Source organism: Hemiscyllium ocellatum, chromosome 35 (genome assembly GCF_020745735.1).
Source record: "Hemiscyllium ocellatum isolate sHemOce1 chromosome 35, sHemOce1.pat.X.cur, whole genome shotgun sequence".
Taxonomy (NCBI): domain Eukaryota; kingdom Metazoa; phylum Chordata; class Chondrichthyes; order Orectolobiformes; family Hemiscylliidae; genus Hemiscyllium; species Hemiscyllium ocellatum.
Genome location: NC_083435.1, coordinates 22,904,289 through 22,922,851, shown reverse-complemented (window position 1 = coordinate 22,922,851; position 18,563 = coordinate 22,904,289). Strand labels below are relative to the sequence as shown.

Genomic DNA, 18,563 nt, shown 5'->3' with positions numbered 1-18,563 from the left:
GTCCCTGTATGGGTGCAGTCTGGGTGTGTGTGGGTTACAGTATCAGGGTGTCCCTGTATGGGTGCAGTCTGGGTGTGTGTGGGTTACAGTATCGGGGTGTCCCTGTATGGGTGCGGTCTGGGTGTGTGTGGGTTACAGTATCGGGGTGTCCCTGTATGGGTGCGGTCTGGGTGTGTGTGGGTTACAGTGTCGGGGTGTCCCTGTATGGGTGCAGTCTGGGTGTGTGTGGGTTACAGTATCGGGGTGTCCCTGTATGGGTGCGGTCTGGGTGTGTGTGGGTTACAATGTCGGGGTGTCCCTGTATGGGTGCGGTCTGGGTGTGTGTGGGTTACAGTATCGGGGTGTCCCTGTATGCGTGCAGTCTGGGTGTGTGTGGGTTACAGTGTCGGTGTGTCCCTGTATGGGTGCAGTCTGGGTGTGTGTGGGTTACAGTATCGGGGTGTCCCTGTATGGGTGCAGTCTGGGTGTGTGTGAGTTAGTGTCGGGGTGTCCCTGTATGGGTGCTGTCTGGGTGTGTTGGATTACCGTTGGGGTGTCCCTTTATGGGTGCAGTCTGGGTGTGTGTGGGTTGCCGTTGGAGTGATGTCAGTGCTGGGGGTGTTTGTGTCTGTGGAGTGTAAACACTGTTTGCTGACAAAAAAGTTGTCTACATGAGCTGCGGGAGCCCATTCGGATTAAGGGTGGGCCGTATCGGATTGAATGAGGAGCGATTTCTTCACATGGAGGTACCTTCTGAGTTTCTGCCCCCCAGGCGGTGCTGCGGTTTTCATTTTGTGTGTGCTGAAGGCTCCAATGAATAATTTGTACATATTAAAAACACCGAAGGTTGCGTGGATATTGAAGGGGGATGGTGCTCAAGTTGATGATCATCCCTGGTCTTGTTGGATGGTGGAGTGGGTTCAAAGACATGAACTACCTTGTATTTCTCATGTTCATACACAGATCCTCTCAGCTAACCAAAACTGCCCCTTCTTTTCCCCAGGAGGAACTTGAACACCTTAACCAGGCCAGTGAGGAGATCAACAAACTGGAACTACAGCTGAATGTGAGTGTTTGATCCTCTTCCCCATTGCCCTACGTAGAGTTTTAGAGTCATACAGCACGGAATCAGACCCTTCGGTCCAACCCATCCGTGCCAACCAGATATCCCTACCCAATCTAGTCCCGTTTGCCAGCACTTGGCACATATTCCCCTAAATCCTTCCTATTCATGTACCCAGCCGGATGTTATAATTGTACCAGACTCCACTGCTTCCTCTGGCAGCTCAATCCTTACACGCACCTATTTCTGGACTCCCCCACCCCAGTGATATAACACCTTGACTATTTACCGTACCCATATCCCTCATCATTTTATCAAAATCTATATGGTCGCCCCTCAGCCTCCGACGCTCCAGGGAAAACAGCCCCTCCCTGTAGCTCAACCCCTCCAACCCTGGCCACGTCCTTGTAAATCTTTTCTGTGCCCTTTCTAGTTTGACGACATCCTTCCTGTAGTAGGGAGACCGGAACTGAACACAGTATTCCAAAAGCGGCCTGTCCAGCGGCAACATGACCTCCCAGCTCCCATGTTCAGTGCACTGACCGATAACGGCAAGCAGTCCAAATGCAGAGTGAGCCATTGAGACTGACAAACAGCAACAGCTTTCTGAACAGCTGTGTTAGCTGGAGGTCTGAGCAGTTTTCCTTCACCTCGGATGTGTTGGGAAAGGGGAATGGAGTTTGGGATGAAAGGAGAAGATGGGTCTGTCTGCTAACACACACAGGCCTCTCTGATTCTAGGGTTAGGGTGATGTCCTGTACAGTGCGATATCACTTTTTAAAAATACATATTTATATGTGTATTCGCGCACTGGATGTGGACATCGCTGGCTGGTCCAGTGTTTATTGTCCATCCCTGGCACCTCACCATCTCCTTCTCAAAGGCAGCTGGGGACAAATAATAACTGGTGGCCTAACCAAGAATGCCTACAGCCGGTGAATAAATATTTTCTAAAGTCTTGCTTGTAGGACCCTTTCCAGGCCACCCAGCAAGAAGGTGGTGAGTATTCACCCATCACCTCAGACCAATGGAAATGGGCTCTGGAGACACAAGAGGAAGAGGGGAATGCCAGAATGACTAACTATAAAGCACACCCCCTCTTCTTCCATATATTTTATTGGACAGAGTTAAACATTACGAGCCCCCTAACTCAATTGCGTCAATAAATGTCTCTTCATACGTCCCCCAAGTGAAAACCCAATTCGACTGGCGTAGAATTAATCACAACAGATTAACACGCACAAGGTGACTGAGGGAACTGAGAGGCTGCTGCGGTGAAGTGGTAGTGTTCCTACCTGCAGGCCAGGTGACCCAGGTTCAAGTCGCTTCTCCTGCAGAGGTCTGTCACGCTGTCTCCGAAAGTATCTACGTTGGGTCCCGTAGTGTGTGTGAATCTGTATAAGTTACCCCCGTGCACCCACCAAATCCCTGGTGAGTGTGGTTGTTGAAAGCCTGATTGTTTCCATTTACAACACCTAAAGTCATTGCCTAAAGGCCCTCCTTGTGTTCCCGCTGCACGCCCTGTCAAAAACCTTCAATCTGCGTGCTCCTCAGCCTCAAACACAAAGCCCTGTCTTCCTCCGTGTGAAACGACCTGAAACAAAGCTTCTGCTGGACTTGTTTGTTCCAAGCACAGCAGCCAGCCTCTTCCATCTTCCAACTCAAATCCCTGATCCCTCCAGCCATTCTGTCAAATCCATTCGATATCCCGTGCAGGACTCGAAATCCTTCAGGGCCGTGGTCCGCTCAGAGTTTTGTAAACGTTCAGCGTCACTCTCCTGCTTGTGTGTTCCGTGTCTGTGTTTTTGCCCTGCGTTCTTTGCTAGCCGCTCTGACACAGATTAGTGCAGCACGACCCTCTCTCTCTCCCTGCACGCAGTTTAGTGCAGCACCTCCTCTCCCTATCCCCTTCAACCGCAGTCCATCCCTCGCGACTTGGCTAATATAAGTTGCGTCTGCCATTCTGCCAGCTAGAGTTTGTACCGCCTTTGTGCAGGGAGGGGTACACATGTCACATTTACTCTCACTTGGCGGCGAGGGAGACCAGTGTGGAGTGGCGGAAGGGCAGGTGAAGGGGAAAGAAGGTGGCTGGGCCTGTGTGTGAACGAACAAGCCTGTCAGATTCTAGGGTTAGGGTGATGTCCTAACCCTAGTGCAACATCAGAAAGGTGAGGCTGTCGGAGACAGTGACCACAAATTGTATTTTTTTTTAAAAACAAATTTGCAAAGCTAAGAAGAGGCGGTGTCTCAGCGGTTAGCACTGCTGCCTCACAGCACCAGGGTCCCGGGTTCGATCCCAGCCTCGGGTGACTGACTGTGTGGAGTTTGCACATTGCCTGCGTGGGTTTCCTCCGGGTGCTCCGGTTTCCTCCCACAGTCCAAAGATGTGCAGGTCAGGGTGGATTGGCCATAGTGTTAGGTGAAGGGGTAAATGTAGAGGAATGGGTCTGGGTGGGTTGCTGTTCGGAGGGTCAGTGTGGACTGGTTGGGCCGAAGGGCCTGTTTCCACGCTGTAGGGAATCTAATCTAAAAGGAGTCAGACAGAAATGCCGAGGCCCCAGTATTCCAAATACCGGAGCAGCGGAGATCAGGGCACAGCGAGGACGTTGGGTTTGACAAACACTAACTTGGCTCGACCTCTGGTGTGGCACGTTCTGGGATGGCACTAGCGGAACGCAGAGGAACGTTGTCGGGGGATGGAGGTGGGGGGGGTGGTCGGAAACGGATTACCCTGCAGTCGCTTTCCCCTGGCCTGCCCCCCCTCCCCTCTCTTTCCCCCCCCCCCCCCCCCCCCCCCCCGCGCCCCCACACCCCAACCTGTGGTTCCACCGCCACCCCCCCCCCCCCCCACCCCTGGCCTGTCCCTCGCCCCATTGTCTCCCCACCCCCACATCCCCCAGCCTGTAGTTCCCTCCCCTCTCCTTCCGGCCTGTTCCCCCTCCCCAATTCTCTCCCTCCCTACACCCCTCATCCTGTGGTTTTCTCCCCGTGTCTGCGTGGGTTTCCTCCGGGTGCTCCGGTTTCCTCCCACAGTCCAAAGATGTGCAGGTCAGGGCGGATACACCATGGGAAATGCTGGGTTACAGGGATAGGGTGGGTGGCATGCTCTTTGGAGGGTCAGTGTGGACTCGATGGGCCAAATGGCCTGTGTCCACACTGTAGGGATTCTGTGATTCTCATACTTTCATCAACCCATCAGTATGCAGGGAGCTTTACCCTCTATCTAACCCCGTGCTGTCCCTGTCCTGGGAGTGTTTGGTGGGGACAGTGTAGAGGGAGCTTTACTCTGTATCTAACCCCGTGCTGTCCCTGTCCTGGGAGTGTTTGATGGGGGACAGTGTAGAGGGAGTTTACCCTCTATCTAACCCCGTGCTGTCCCTGTCCTGGGAGTGTTTGGTGGGGACAGTGTAGAGGGAGCTTTACTCTGTATCTAACCCCGTGTTGTCCCTGTCCTGGTAGTGTAGTGGGACCTTTACTCTGTATCTAACCCCATGCTGTCCCTGTCCTGGTAGTGTAGTGGGAGCTTTACTCTGTATCTAACCCCATGCTGTCCCTGTCCTGGGAGTGTTTGATGGGGGACAATGTAGTGGGAGCTTTACTCTGTATCTAACCACATGCTGTCCCTGTCCTGTCCCTGACCTGGGAGTGTTTGATGGGGTCGTGTAGAGGGAGCTTTATTCTATAATGAAACATGTCCCGAACCTGTCTAAGCAAGGTTTGATTGGGGGGCAACGTAGAGAGAACTTTCCTTTTGGTTTGAAAGAGTAGAGTAAGCTTTACTCTGTAGCTAACCCCTGGCCTGGGAGTGCTGAATGGGGACGGTGTAGAGGGAGTTTTACTCTGTACTAACCCCTGTGCTGCACCTGGCCTGGGAGCGCTGAATGCTGACGGTGTAGAGGAAGCTTTACTCTGTATCTAACCCCTTGTGCTGTCTCTGTCCTGGGAGTGCTGAATGGGGACTGTGTAGAGGGAGCTTTACTCTGTATCTAACCCCGTGCTGCCCCTGTCCTGGTAGTGCTGAATGGGGATGGTGTAGAGGGAGCTTTACTGTGTACCTAACCCCTTGTGCTGTACCTGGCCTGGGAGCGCTGTTTGGGGATGGTGTAGAGGGAGCTCTACTCTGTACGTAAACTCTTGTGCTGTACCTGGCCTGGGAGTGCTGAATGGGGCCTGTGTAGAGGGAGCTTTACTCTGTAGCTAACCCCTTGTGCTGTAACTGGCCTGAGAGCACTGAATGGGGATGGCGTAGAGGAAGCTTTCCCTCCAGCTTAAAAGCGTAGAGGACCCTTCGCGTGGTTGGCTGGTTAATATGAACGGCGTTCCGGATAATTCCAGATATTTTTGAGTCTAGACCTGCTTCTTCCACAGGAAGCAAGGAATACCTACCGGAAAATACTGTCGGAGTCTGCAAGGAAGTTGAACACTCAGGGGTCCCAACTCGGCAACTGCATTGAGAAGGCGCGGCCTTACTATGAGGCACGTCGACAGGCCAAGGAGGTGAGTGAGCTCATGGAGGGAGGCTGACCTGGAAGCTGGGGGTGGGAGTGATTTCTCCAATAGGTCAGGACGCACCGGGAGGTAACCAATACATAATGAGCAGAGACTCAATTCAATTACTGGGGTCACGAGTTCGAGGTGAGAGGGGAAAGGTTTGGGGGGGATATACGTTGAAAGTTCTTCACGCAGAGGGTGGTGGGGGTCTGGAATGCATTGCCAGTGGAGGTGGTAGGTGCGGGAATGATACAGTCATTTAAGATGTATCTAGACAGATACATGAATGGGAAGGGGAGCTGAGGGATACAGCTCCCTAGAAAATAGGCAGCAGGTTTAGACAGAGGAGCTGGATCGGCACAGGCTTGGAGGGCCGAAGGGCCTGTTCCTGTGCTGTAAGGCTCTTTGTTCTTTGACTGACCTGGGAGCTGGGAGTCGGAGTGATTTCTCCAATAGGTCAGGACACATCAATTGGTGATGAACAGGAAACGTGATCCATTGGGACTCTGTAAGATCTGATTGGATGAGAAAGAGATCAGTCTAATTAACGTGTCCTGTCATGAAATTAATCTGCCAATTCCTCGGGGGGGGGGTCTACCTGTTCCTAGCTAGTAATATAACAGATTATTGCAAGGCTTTTTTTAAAGATTTCTGAAGGGTAAGAGGCCAAGACGAGCATTGGACAGGCAAACAATGAGGCTGGAGGAGCAGTAAGGGGGCGCAACAAAATGGCGGACGAGCTGACTAGGTACTTGGCTTCAGTCTTCATGGTGGAAGACTCCAGTAGCAAACCATAAGTTGACGAGAGTCAGGGTCCCAGAGAGTGTAAGGAGAAGGTGCTGGGGAAGCTGAAAGGTCTGAAGGTGGATAAATCACTGTGGACTGTACCCTTGGGTCCTGTAGGGGGTAGCTGAGGAGATTGTGGACATATTGGTGGTGGTCTTTCAGGAATCACTGGGAGGATCTCAGAACAGGGCCAGTGTAATCGCGCCCCCCCCCCCTCCCAAATTAAGAAGGACCGGAACAGAAGCTGGGAAACTATAGGCCAGTTAGCCTGGCCTCAGTCGTTGGTGAGGTTTTATAGACTGTTATTAAGGATGAGTTTGCAGTGTATTGGGAAAGGTGTGGTAATGTAGGGCAGAGGCAGCACGTCATTGGGAGGTCAGGCCCCACAAATCTGTTGGAATACTTTCAGGAGGTAATGAGCAAGTTAGACAGAGGAGAACCAGTGGATGTGATCTATGTGGACTTCCAGAAGGCCTTTGACAAGCTAGAATAGAATAGGATAGAATCCTTACAGTGTGGAAACAGGCCATTTGGCCCAACAAGTCCACACTAACCCTCCCTCTGAGGAATATCCCACCCAGAACCATTCCCCTATTGCTCTACATTTACCCCTGACTAATGCACCTCACCTACACATCCCTGGTCACTATGGGACAATTTAGCACGGCCAATCCACCCTAACCTGCACATCCCTAAACACTACGGACAATTTAGCACGGCCAATCCACCCTAACCTGCACATCCCTAAACACTACGGGCAATTTAGCACGGCCAATCCACCCTAACCTGCACATCCCTAAACACTACGGGCAATTTAGCACGGCCAATCCACCCTAACCTACACATCTTTGGACTGTGGGAGGAAACCGGAGCACCTGGAGGAAACCCACGCAGACGCGGGGAGAATGTGCAAACTCCACACGGACAGTCACCCCAAGGCTGGAATCAAACCTGGGACCCTGGTGCTGTGAGGCAGCAGCGCTAACCACGGAGCCACCGTGCTCGGGGAATGGGCAACGGTGGAACGTGGGAAAGTGTGAGGTTATGCACCTGGGAAGGGAGATTCGAGGCGTTAGAATCTTTCCTAAATGGGGAAAGGCTTTGGGAATCTGAAGCGCAGAGGGACTAACTCGTTCAGGGCTCTCTTCAGGTTAACGTGCGGGTTCAGCTGGCAGTTAGGACGGCCAACGCAATGTTAGCATTCATTTGTTCTGGTTTTTAACCTATTATTTACTTATCCATGCTATTTAACTCTGACCTGCCTGTATTGCTCGCAAGACAAAGGTTTTCACTGTGCATCGGTACACGGGACAATAAATTCAATTCAATTCACTTCGAGAGGGCTGGAATACAGGAGCAGGGATGTACTGCCAGGGCTGTATGGGGCCGCATTTGGAATATTGGGAGCAGTTTTGGGCTCCGTATCTAAGGGAGGATGCGCTGGCTGTTGGAATGGGGGGTCCAGAGGAGGTTTACAACAATGATCCCAGAGATGAAGAGCTTGTCGTGTGAGGAGTTAGGAGGATGACGGGGGAGGGTATCTGATTAAAACATACAGAATACTAAAGGTGGGGTGGGGGTTGTCGAATTGTTTCCCTACCCCTCCCCAGGCTGTACTCCTGAAGCCCCTGATTGACAGATCTGTGTGAGTGCTGGTGTTGTTCCTGAGTCAGAGCAGGGGCAGCGTTAGTAGGTGTGCACTGGGAGGCTGGGGGCAGCTGTCGTTCATCTGTGTGTCACCACGAGACTGACACCACCCTGACTTACCGTCAGCACCTCAATCTCATGGAGACTGGACACACTGGGGTTTCCCGAAAGCTAGACGTGGCGTTCCCGTTCAAACCCGTTCACTGCTGGACTGGGATGGCATACCGAGATCACTGGGGGTAGGATAAGTATCCCAGGGGAGAGTCAGCATCTTCAGGGGAAGTAAGAGGGGGAGCGTCCCCTTGGGGAGATTCAGCACCTTCAGAGGGAGATGGAGGGAGAGTGTCCCCTTGGGAGAGTCAGCATCTTTAGGGGGGAGAGGGAGGGGGAGTGTCCCCTTGGGGAGAGTCAGCACCTTCAGCGGGAGAGAGAGGGGGAGCGTCCCCCTGGGGAGAGTCAGCACCTTCAGGGGAGATGGAGGGGGAGTGTCAGCACCTTCAGGGGGAGATGGAGGGGGAGTGTCTCCTTGGGAAGAGTCAGCACCTTCACGGGGAGAGGGAGGGGGAGTGTCCCTTTGGAGCGAGTCAGCACCTTCAAGGGAAGGGGGGGGTGGGGAAGTGTCCCCTTGGGGAGAGTCAGCACCTTCAGAGGGGGAGAGAGGGCGAGCATCCCCTTGGGGAGAGTTAACGGGGGTGCAGAATGGGAGAGAGAGGGGGAGCGTCCCCTTGGGGAGAGTCAGCGGGGTGGGGGGGGGGGTGGGTGGAGTGGGAGAGAGAGGGGGAGCGTCCCCTTGGGGAGAGTCAGCGGGGAGTGCAGAGTGGGAGAGAGGGACAACACCTGATGCAACGTTTGTGCATTTCCCAGGATTCTGTCGTACATCTGACCTTGTGACCCGGTGACCCCGGACCTACGACTGGCTACTTGCACCCCCCTCCCTGGTGCGGGTTTGTGTCAGTCTGTGTTGGAGGGTTGGGTGGGGGGTATAAAATAGAGGTTGGCCACTTGGGAGGGCGGGGTTTGGCAGGGGGTGTTTGGAGTGAGAGTGTGGGGTGGGGATTTGGGGAAGGGTGGGGGATTTTGGGTTTGGGTGGGAGGGTTTGGGATAGGTTGCGGGGATTTGGGGTTTGGGGTGTGGTGTGGGGTTTTGGGGATTGGGTGGGAGGGTTTGAGGTAGGTTGGGGTTTGAGTGGGATGGGTTTGGGGTGGGGTGTGAGGATTTGGTGTTTGGGGTGGGGTGTGAGGATTTGGTGTTTGGGGTGAGGTGTGGCGATCTGGGGTTTGGGTGGAATGGGTTTGGGGTGGGTGTGGGGTTTGGGGTTTGGGGCAGGAAGGCTTGGGGTGGGGGGTGGGGGGTGGGGGTTTGGGGCGGGAGGGTTTGGGGTGGGGTGTGGGGTTTGGGGTGGGTTTGGGGTTTGGGGCAGGAAGGCTTGGGGTGGGGGGGTTTGGGGTTTGGGGTGGGAGGGTTTGGGGTGGGGTATGGGTATTTGGGGTTTGGGTGGGAGGGTTTGGGGTGGGTTGTGGTGTTTTGGGGGATATTGAGGGGTGTGTTGGGGATTTTTGTGGGCGTTTTGGTGGGTATTCTGCTGTGTATGCTGTGACTGAGCCCTGTCTCTCCCCCCTCCCTGGCTCTACCCCCTCCCTGTCTCTCCCCCCCTCCCTGTCTCTCCCCCCTCCCTGTCTCTCCCCCCTCCCTGGCTCTCCCCCCTCCCTGGCTCTCCCCCCTCCCTGTCTCGCCCCCCTCCCTGTCTCTCCTGTGCGGTACAGGCCCAGCAGGAGACCCAGCGAGCTGCCCTGCGGTACGAGAGAGCGGTCAGTATGCACAACGCTGCCAGGGAGATGGTCTATGTGGCTGAACAAGGACTGATGGCGGACCGCAACAGGCTGGACCCCACCTGGCAGGAGATGCTGAACCACGCCACCTCCAAGGTAACCCCACCCTCACAGCCTGCGGCCACCCCACCCCCTCAGGAGAGAACAATTCTCCAACACCCCCACCGTCTCTCCCCATCTCCTCCCCTCCCCGTCTCACCCCATTACCCCCTCCCCAACCCCCCACGTGTCTCACCCCATATCCCCTTCCTGTCACACGCGATCCCCCAGACCCCCTTCCCGTTTCCATCACACCCCCCCCCCCCCACCGTCTCCCCACCCATTCCCCATATCACCTCACCCGCACCCCCACCCCCCGGGATGGAGGATAGTGTGCACTGGGGACTCTTCGCACTGGGACAGGGCGGGGGGGAAGTGTGCACTGGGGACCCCTCACACTGGGACAGTGTGGGGAGGGTGTGTGCACTGGGAACCCCTCACACTGGGACAGTGTGGGGAGGGTGTGTGCACTGGGAACCCCTCACACTGGGACAGGGCAGGGAGGGAGTGTGAACTGGGGACCCCTCGCACTGGGACAGGGCGGGGAGGGAGTGTGCACTGGGGACCCCTCGCACTGGGACAGGGTGGGGAGGTGTGTGTGTACACTGGGGACCCCTCGCACTGGGACAGGGTGGGGAGGTGTGTGTGTACACTGGGGACCCCTCGCACTGGGACAGGGTGGGGAGGGAGTGTGCACTGAGGACCCCTCGCACTGGGACAGGGTGGGGAGGTGTGTGTGTACACTGGGGACCCCTCGCACTGGGACAGGGTGGGGAGGGAGTGTGCACTGAGGACCCCTCGCACTGGGACAGGGCGGGGAGGGAGTGTGCACTGGGGTCCCCTTGCACTGGGACAGGGTGGGGAGGGAGTGTGTACTGGGGACCCCTCACACTGGGACAGGGCGGGGAGGGAGTGTGCAGTGGGGACCCCTCGCACTGGGACAGGGTGGGAGGGAGTGTGTGTACACTGGGGACCCCTCGCACTGGGACAGGGTTGGGTGGGAGTGTGCACTGGGGACCCCTCGCACTGGGACAGGGCAGGGAGGTGTGTGTGTGCACTGGGACAGGGTGGGGTGGGAGTGTGCACTGGGGACCCCTCGCACTGGGACAGGGTGGGGAGGTGTGTGTGTACACTGGGGACCCCTCGCACTGGGACAGGGTGGGGAGGGAGTGTGCACTGAGGACCCCTCGCACTGGGACAGGGCGGGGAGGGAATGTGCACTGGGGTCCCCTTGCACTGGGACAGGGTGGGGAGGGAGTGTGCACTGAGGACCCCTCGCACTGGGACAGGGTGGGGAGGGAGTGTGTACTGGGGACCCCTCGCACTGGGACAGGGTGGGGAGGTGTGTGTGTACACTGGGGACCCCTCGCACTGGGACAGGGCGGAGAGGGAGTGTGCACTGGGGACCCCTCGCACTGGGACAGGGCAGGGAGGGAGTGTGCACTGGGGCCTCCTTCCACTGGGACAGGGTGGGGAGGGAGTGTGTACTGGGGACCCCTCGCACTGGGACAGGGTGGGGAGGTGTGTGTGTGTACACTGGGGACCCCTCGCACTGGGACAGGGAGGGGAGGGAGTGTGCTCTGGGGACCCCTCGCTGTGGGACAGGGCGGGGAGGGTGTGCACTGATTACCCCTCTCACTGGGACAGGGCGGGGAGGATATGCACAGGGGTCCCCTCACACTGAGTCAGGGTGGATTGTAATCCAATCCATTGGCACCATAGCACAGGGGGCACCCATCGGCCATCCCTTATGCTCTGAGTATCTTGCTTCACTGTCCTCAAACTAGGAGCTTCGTGATGGGCCGATTGGCCTGGTCCTGGAAGAGTTTTGGCTGAGGGGACGTGTGTCTTTCTGTCTGTGAGCATGTGAGTGTGTGTGTGTCTGAGTGCGTGTCTGTGAGTGCGTGTCTGTGAGTGCGCATGCCTGTGTGTGTGTGTGTGTGTCTGTCTGTGTCTGTCTGAGAGTGTGCATGCCTGTGAGTGTGTGTGTGTGTCTGTCTGTCTGTCTGTGAGTGTGTGTCTGTCTGTCTGAGAGTGTGCATGCCTGTGAGTGTGTGTGTGTGTCTGTCTGTGAGTGTGCATGCCTGTGAGTGAGTGTGTGTGTGTGTCTGTCTGTTTGTGAGTGTGCATGCCTGTGAGTGTGTGTGTGTGTCTGTCTGTGAGTGTGCATGCCTGTGAGTGAGTGTGTGTGTGTGTCTGTCTGTGAGTGTGTGTGTCTGTCTGTTTGTGAGTGTGCATGCCTGTGAGTGTGTGTGTGTGTGTGTGAGTGTGTCTGTCTGTCTGTCTGTGAGTGTGTCTGTCTGTCTGTGAGTGTGTGTCTGTCTGTGAGTGTGCATGCCTGTGTGTGTGTGTGTGTGTGTGTATCTGTCTGTCTGTGAGTGTGCAGGCTGTGAGTGTGTGTGTGTGTGTACACGTCTGTCTGTGTGAGTGTGTGTGTATACGTCTGTGTGTGTGTGTGTGTGATCTCTTGTGCCCTGGCGTATTGCCGCTCACTGTGTCCCCTTGCCCGTGCCATGCCAGGTGAACGAGGCGGAGGAGGAGAGGTTGCGGAGTGAGCGGGAGCACCAGCGCGTCACCCAGTTGTGCCAGGAAGCGGAGGATCGGGTTCAGGAGCTGCAGAAGTCCCTCAAAAGGGTGATCATCAAATCCAAGCCCTACTTCGAGCTGAAAGCCCAGTTCAACCAGATTCTGGAGGTAGACTGTGCGATTTATTTACTGAGTTAGTTTGGCGACAGCTAGGGGACAGTGAGGAGACACGCACACACACAAAGGGGTTTTGTCGCCCTGATGTAGAGGAGACCACACCGTGTACACCATCGGGACCCTAGACCTCTCCATCTGGTGACTGACTAACCACAGACATATACAAGCCCACCGACTCCCACAGCTACCTGGACTACACCTCCTCCCACCCTACCTCCTGTAAAAAAAAATATGCCATCCCTTATTCCCAATTCATCCGGCTCTGCCCAAATTGTTCCCAGGATGACCAGTTCCACTCAAACTCCCAGATGGCCTCCTTCCACAATCGCAATTCTCTTCCCATGTGGTTGACGATGCCCTCCAGCACATCTCCTTCACATCACGCACCACTGTCCTTGAACCCCACACCTTCCAACGCAACAAGGGCGGAACCCCTCCCCCCCAGTCCTCACCTTTCACCCCCACCACCCTCCGCATACAACGCATCATCGTCCGCCCCTTCCACCACCTCCCAATGGACCCCACCATCTGAGGTATAGTTCCCTCCCCACCCCTGTCAGCGTTCTGGAGAGACCATTCCCTCCGTGACTCCCTCCTCAGGTCCACGCCCTCCCCACCAGCCCACACTCCATTCCCGGCACCTTCCCCTTCTACCGTGCTAGACCTGCACCCACACCTCCTCCCTCACCTCAATCCAAGGCCCCAAGGGATCCTTCCACATCCATCAGAAATTTACCTGTACTTCCACCAATGCCATCTCCTGCATCCGTGGTACCCAATGTGATCTCCTCTACATCAGTACCCTTCTTGTGAATCGTTTCGGAGAACATCTCTGGGACACCCCACCCACCAACCCCATCGCCCTGTAGCTGAACCCTTCAGCTCCCCCTCCCCACTCCGTCAAGGACATGCAGGTCCTGGGCCTCCTCCATCGCCAAACCCTTCCCACCCGAAGCCTGGAGGAGGGACGCCTCATATTCCGTCTTGGGGCCCTGCAACCACACGGGATCAATGTGGATTTCAACAGCTTCCTCATTTCCCCCCCCCCCCCCCCCCAATCACTTTCCAAGCTACCCAACCCCCTCATCCCATTTATCTCTCAGCCCCCGGCCCACAAGCCTCATTCCTGATGAAGGGCTTATCGATTCTCCTGCTCCTCGGATGCATCCTGATCTGCTGTGCTTTTCCAGCAACACTCTCTCAACTGAGTTAGTGTGGCGGACAGAGACTGGGGTCACCGAGATCTTGCAACACAGTAAAAGGTCCTTCGGCCCCTGGGGTCTGCGCAGGTCCCAAACAACCACCTCACTTACTTAGATTACTTACCGTGTGGAAACAGGCCCTTCAGCCCAACAAGTCCACACTGACCCGCCGAAGCGCCATCCACCCAGACCCATTCCTCTACCCCTTCACCCAACACTACAGGCAATTTAGCACGGCCACTTCACCTGATCCGCACATCTTTGGATTGTGGGAGGAAACCGGAGCACCCGGAGGAAACCCACGCAGACACGGGGAGAATGTGCAAACTCCACACAGTCAGTCTGCCTGAGGCTGGAATCGAACCTGGGACCCTGGCACTGTGTGGCAGCAGTGCTAACCACCGTGCCGCCCGTATTCTCATCCCGTGTAGCCCTGTATGCCTTGGGATCACCCCAAGTGCACATCTAAATGTTACTTCAATGTCATGAGGGCTTGATCCCCTCATGGGCAGTGAGTTCCAGATTCCTAACTCTGGATGAAAATAAAAATCCTCTTGTCCCCTCTTAAGATTTCCATATGGTAACTTATATCTAGGACCCCCAAGTCAATGATCCCTCCAATGATGTGAAATGTCTGCCTCATCTGTGTCCCTCATCATGTTTCACATCTCGATCACATCTCCGCTCACTCTCTGGCCTATTTAGATAGAGTTAAAAAAAATCACACAACACCAGGTTACAGTCCAACAGGGTTTATTTGGAAGCACTAGCTTTCGGAGCGACGCTCCTTCATTGGGTAGCTGTGGAGCAGGGTCATAAGACACAGAATTTATAGCACACTGCCATGCAACTGAAACAATACATTGAACAGTCCTAGATTGCTGTCACGATGAGAGTGGTGCTGGAAAAGCACAGCAGGTCAGGCACCCAAGAACCCTTCATGAAGAATGCCCAAGACGTGGATTTTCCTGCTCCTCGGATGCTGCCTGACCTGCTGTGCTTTTCCAGCACCACTCTCATCTTGCCTCTGATAACTCCAGCATCTGCAGTGCCCATTTCTGCCCTAACCTAGGTTGCCGTTAAGTCTTTCACCTTTTGGGATGGGTTGCAGGTTTCGGTTCATTAATGTGCAATTCCCAGAGCTTCTCTCAAGTCACATTCTCGAGATAACTTGAGGTTTTATTAAAACAAAAAGGGTGACATCTCAGCTCAGGCAATGTGTCACAGGTGTGAGGTTACAGTCTGTCTGTATCCCAGTTGTTGGACTGTACCCTGGTGTTGTGTGGTTTTTAACATTGTCTGCCCCAGTCCAACACCGGCTCCTCTACATCGTCGTTTTTGGATCTGTGAGTGTGGGGGTGGGAGGAAGCACACAGAGGCGACAAATCTGGAGGAAGGCAGATAAAAGTGGGGAATTTTGCAGCAGGCCAGGCCGTGTCTGTGGGAGGGGAGAAGGGGGGAGGTAGGTGAGGAAGAGAGAGAGAGAGAAACACAGAAAATTGGCTCGATGACCTTTTGCCAGATGGGAACGTTTGTCAAAGGTGGGATGTGGTGTGGGTGAAGACTGCAGATGCTGGAGATCAGAGTCTAGATTAGAGCGGTGCTGGAAAAGCGCAGCAGATCAGGCAGCATCCGAGGAGCAGGAGAATCTATGTTTCAGGCATAAGCCCTTCATCACCCTTTTCCAGCACCGCTCTAATCTTAAAGGTGAAATGTGATCTCTCTCTCTCGCTTCTTACTCCCATCACTCACTCTATCTTCATATCGCTCTCTCCGTTTCCCACGCCACCCCCTCCCGGCTCTGTGCACCCTGTCATCCACCACCCCCACACCCCACCCACGCTGTTCCCCCCTCCTCTACCCACACCACCTCCCCTTACCCTCCCCATCCCATACACCCACCCCTGCTCCACCACCAAACCACTCTGCCCTTACCCTCCCCATCCCGCTCCGTATGCCTCTCCCCCTCTCTCTCCCCGCGTCCCCTCTCTCTCCCTGCCCCCATTCCCCACCCCTCACTCTCCCCGTCGCCTCTGTCCCCTGATCACGTACCTCCCCTCCCCCACCCCCTGCTGTGTGTCTCCTACCTACCCCCCCCCCCCCCCCCCCCCTCACTCAGGAACACAAGGCCAAGGTGACGGAGGTGGAGAAGCAGGTAGCCCAGGCCAAGACCCGGTATTCGGTGGCGCTGCGTAACCTGGAGCAGATCAGCGAGCAGATCCACGCCCGGAGGCTGACCCGGCTGGTCTGTCGCCGGGCCTCCCCGGTGGGAGCTGAGGCTGCGCCGGCCTACCCCGAGAGGGAGCAGCAGCAGCAGCAGCTGGTGGTGGTGGGCAAGTCCTCGGCCTACCCGTTGCCAGAGGAGGAGGAGGAGGAGAAGGGGCTGCAGGGCCTACCCCAGCCCCAGGCCTCGGACAACCTGTCGGTGCTGAGCTTCCAGACCATCGCCTCGGACCTGCAGAAATTTGACTCCGTGGAGCACCTGGGCGAGCTGTCGGACGCCCTGAGCCTGGACAGTGACGACGTGAGCCTGGAGGCCGGGAGGCCGCGCAGGGGCTCCTTCCCCTTCAAGCACCACCGCAGCATCAGCCTGTAGGGGGGGGGGGGGAGAGAGAGAGAGAGAGAGAGGCCTGCCTCAGGGGGAACCCCTCCTTCCCCACCCATGGGGCGAGGAGATGGGTGGGAGTGGGAACGTGGAGGCTCCATCGTACAATTCTTTATTAGGCCTTTGTAGATACCGGCCCCATCTCGGTCAGAGGGGGGGAGATGAGTGGGGGTTGGAGGGGGATAGTAGGGGAACCTATTCCATCCCATTCCCTTCTCCCCACCCCCCCAGCTCGACTCTGCTATCCCCACCGCCCAGTCCCTCCTCCCCCACACACCTCCCCACCGAAGGTACTCAGCTCTGTATCATAGACACGGGACCTCCCACCCCCCCCCACCCAGGTACAGTCTAAAAGGTGAAGGTTAGCATTGCTATCCAAACTGGGGGGGTGGTTTTGGGGTGGACACAGGCTGGGTTGCTGGGGTGTAAACGGGGTTCTCTGCTGGCCTGGCCCCCCCCCCCTCCCCAATGTAAACAGAGAGGAACTCTCCAGAGGGGGGGGGGGTTACAGGGGATCGCGGTTGGTTGTCCTGCTGGGTTAAGCACCGACACTGTCCGCTGTGTCCCCTTGGTGGGCCATCTCCGTCCCGGGCAGCCTGTCCTGGTGGGTTCACCCCCCTCCTCTCCCAGCCTGCGGGATCGGTACCCACCCTCTAGGGTTCGCTGCCAATAGCCCTGACCGCGTGGGGCAAACCGGGGGGTCTGAGCGTTCGCAAAGTGAGGGACCCTCACCCCTCGCAGAATGAACACATGGTCTGTCCAGTTAGGGACTGATCCACGCTCTGCTGAGGAAAGGAAAGGTGCTACTGCATATATCATTAGCCAGTGAGCTATCCTTAGACTGCTGAGTGAACATTGTACTTTGCACAGTTAGGGAGTAATTTAGACCCCACTGAGTTCATGGTGGGCGGAGGGTCTCGGTAAAATATTACCTCCAGTAACTCCAGCTCTTTAGCATCCAGTGGGTCAGACACTGTCCTCCCCCTCCTCCTCCCGCCTCCCCCTCCCCCCCCCTCTCTCTCTCTCTCTCTCTGGGACTGGGTGGGACATTGGGTCAGAAACTGTCCTTTCCCCCTCCTCCCTCTGGGACTGGGTGGGACAGTGGGTCAGACACTGTCCTTTCCCCTCCCTCCCTCTGGGACAGTGGGTCAGACACTGTCCTTTCCCCTCCCTCCCTCTGGGACAGTGGGTCAGGCACTGTCCTTTCCCCCCTCCCTTTGGGACTGGGTGGGACAGTGGGTCAGACACTGTCCTTTCCCACCCCTCACTCTGGGACTGGGTGGGACAGTGGGTCAGACACTGCCCTTTCCCCCCTCCCTCTGTGATAGGGTCGGACAGGGGGTCAGACGCTGTCCTTTTCCCCCCCTCCCTCTGGGACTGGGTGGGACAGTGGGTCAGACACTGTCCTTTCCCCCCCTTCCCTCTGGGACTGGGTGGGACAGTGGGTCAGGCACTGTCCCCCCCCCCCTTCCCTCTGGGACAGTGAGTCAGACACTGTCCTTTTCCCCCCTCCCTCTGGGACAGGGGGTCAGACACTGTCCTTTTCCCCCCTCCCTCTGGGACAGTGGGTCAGACATGGGGTCAGACACTGTCCTTCCTCCCCCCACCCCCTCAGGAAGTGTACCCGGCCCCTTACCCTGCCTGATGCTGCTGAACTTGATGACCATTATGTTTTAGTAACTGGCTGAGGTAGAAGTCCTCCATATTGAGTTTGAGAGAGTTGGAGTTACGACGTTATCAGCGCGTTCTCACAGTTCTCGGTTTTTTCAGTGACCTGGTGGGGTGGGGAGGGGGAAGGTGGGGGGTTGTGGGGTGGTGGGGGGGGTTGGTTGAAAAGCTTCCCGGTACCTGGACCCGGGGAAGGGGGGCGAGTGTGGCCTGGAAATTCCTGGCCCACCAACTGCATACCTCCGCCCGGATAACTCAGCCGGGGGGGTGACTCCCCTTCCCCACTCAGTATCTACCCTCCTTCACTGTCCCCGAGATACACCAGTGAGGGCATCCCCCTCCTGTATCTGCCCGGGATGAACCAACCCCTCCCTCAGCCGGTACACCACGCCCCCACCCCTCCCACCCCAATCCGGTCAATCAAGTGGAGCCCCCTCACCCTGTATGGGTGCGTTAGCCCATGCCCCCCCATCCCTGTCTCCTCCCTGCGGCCCTTCCTGTGTGGGGTGGGGGTTGGGGGGAGGGAGGGCACCCCCACTGCGCACACACC

General features: G+C 56.4%; 1 protein-coding gene across 1 annotated transcript; it reads left to right on the top strand.

Annotated features, from left to right (window-relative positions):
* Positions 1 to 650: 650 nt before the first annotated feature.
* On the top strand, positions 651 to 18,131 carry sh3bp5lb (SH3-binding domain protein 5-like, b). The gene is made up of 6 exons (XM_060850655.1): positions 651 to 725; positions 983 to 1,045; positions 5,411 to 5,539; positions 9,731 to 9,892; positions 12,356 to 12,529; positions 15,860 to 18,131. Exons 1-6 carry the CDS (start codon positions 651 to 653, stop codon positions 16,334 to 16,336), a joined length of 1,080 nt encoding a protein of 359 aa, XP_060706638.1. The 3' UTR covers positions 16,337 to 18,131.
* The last annotated feature ends 432 nt before the right edge of the window (positions 18,132 to 18,563 follow it).

Bases quoted from the DNA above. Each gene is read 5' to 3' on its own strand.
- sh3bp5lb (XM_060850655.1), top strand. From the start codon at position 651: ATGAGCTGCGGGAGCCCATTCGGATTAAGGGTGGGCCGTATCGGATTG. The intron at 726-982 runs GTACCTTCTGAG...TCTTTTCCCCAG, and splicing joins AGCGATTTCTTCACATGGAG to GAGGAACTTGAACACCTTAA. The intron at 1,046-5,410 runs GTGAGTGTTTGA...CTTCTTCCACAG, and splicing joins AACTGGAACTACAGCTGAAT to GAAGCAAGGAATACCTACCG.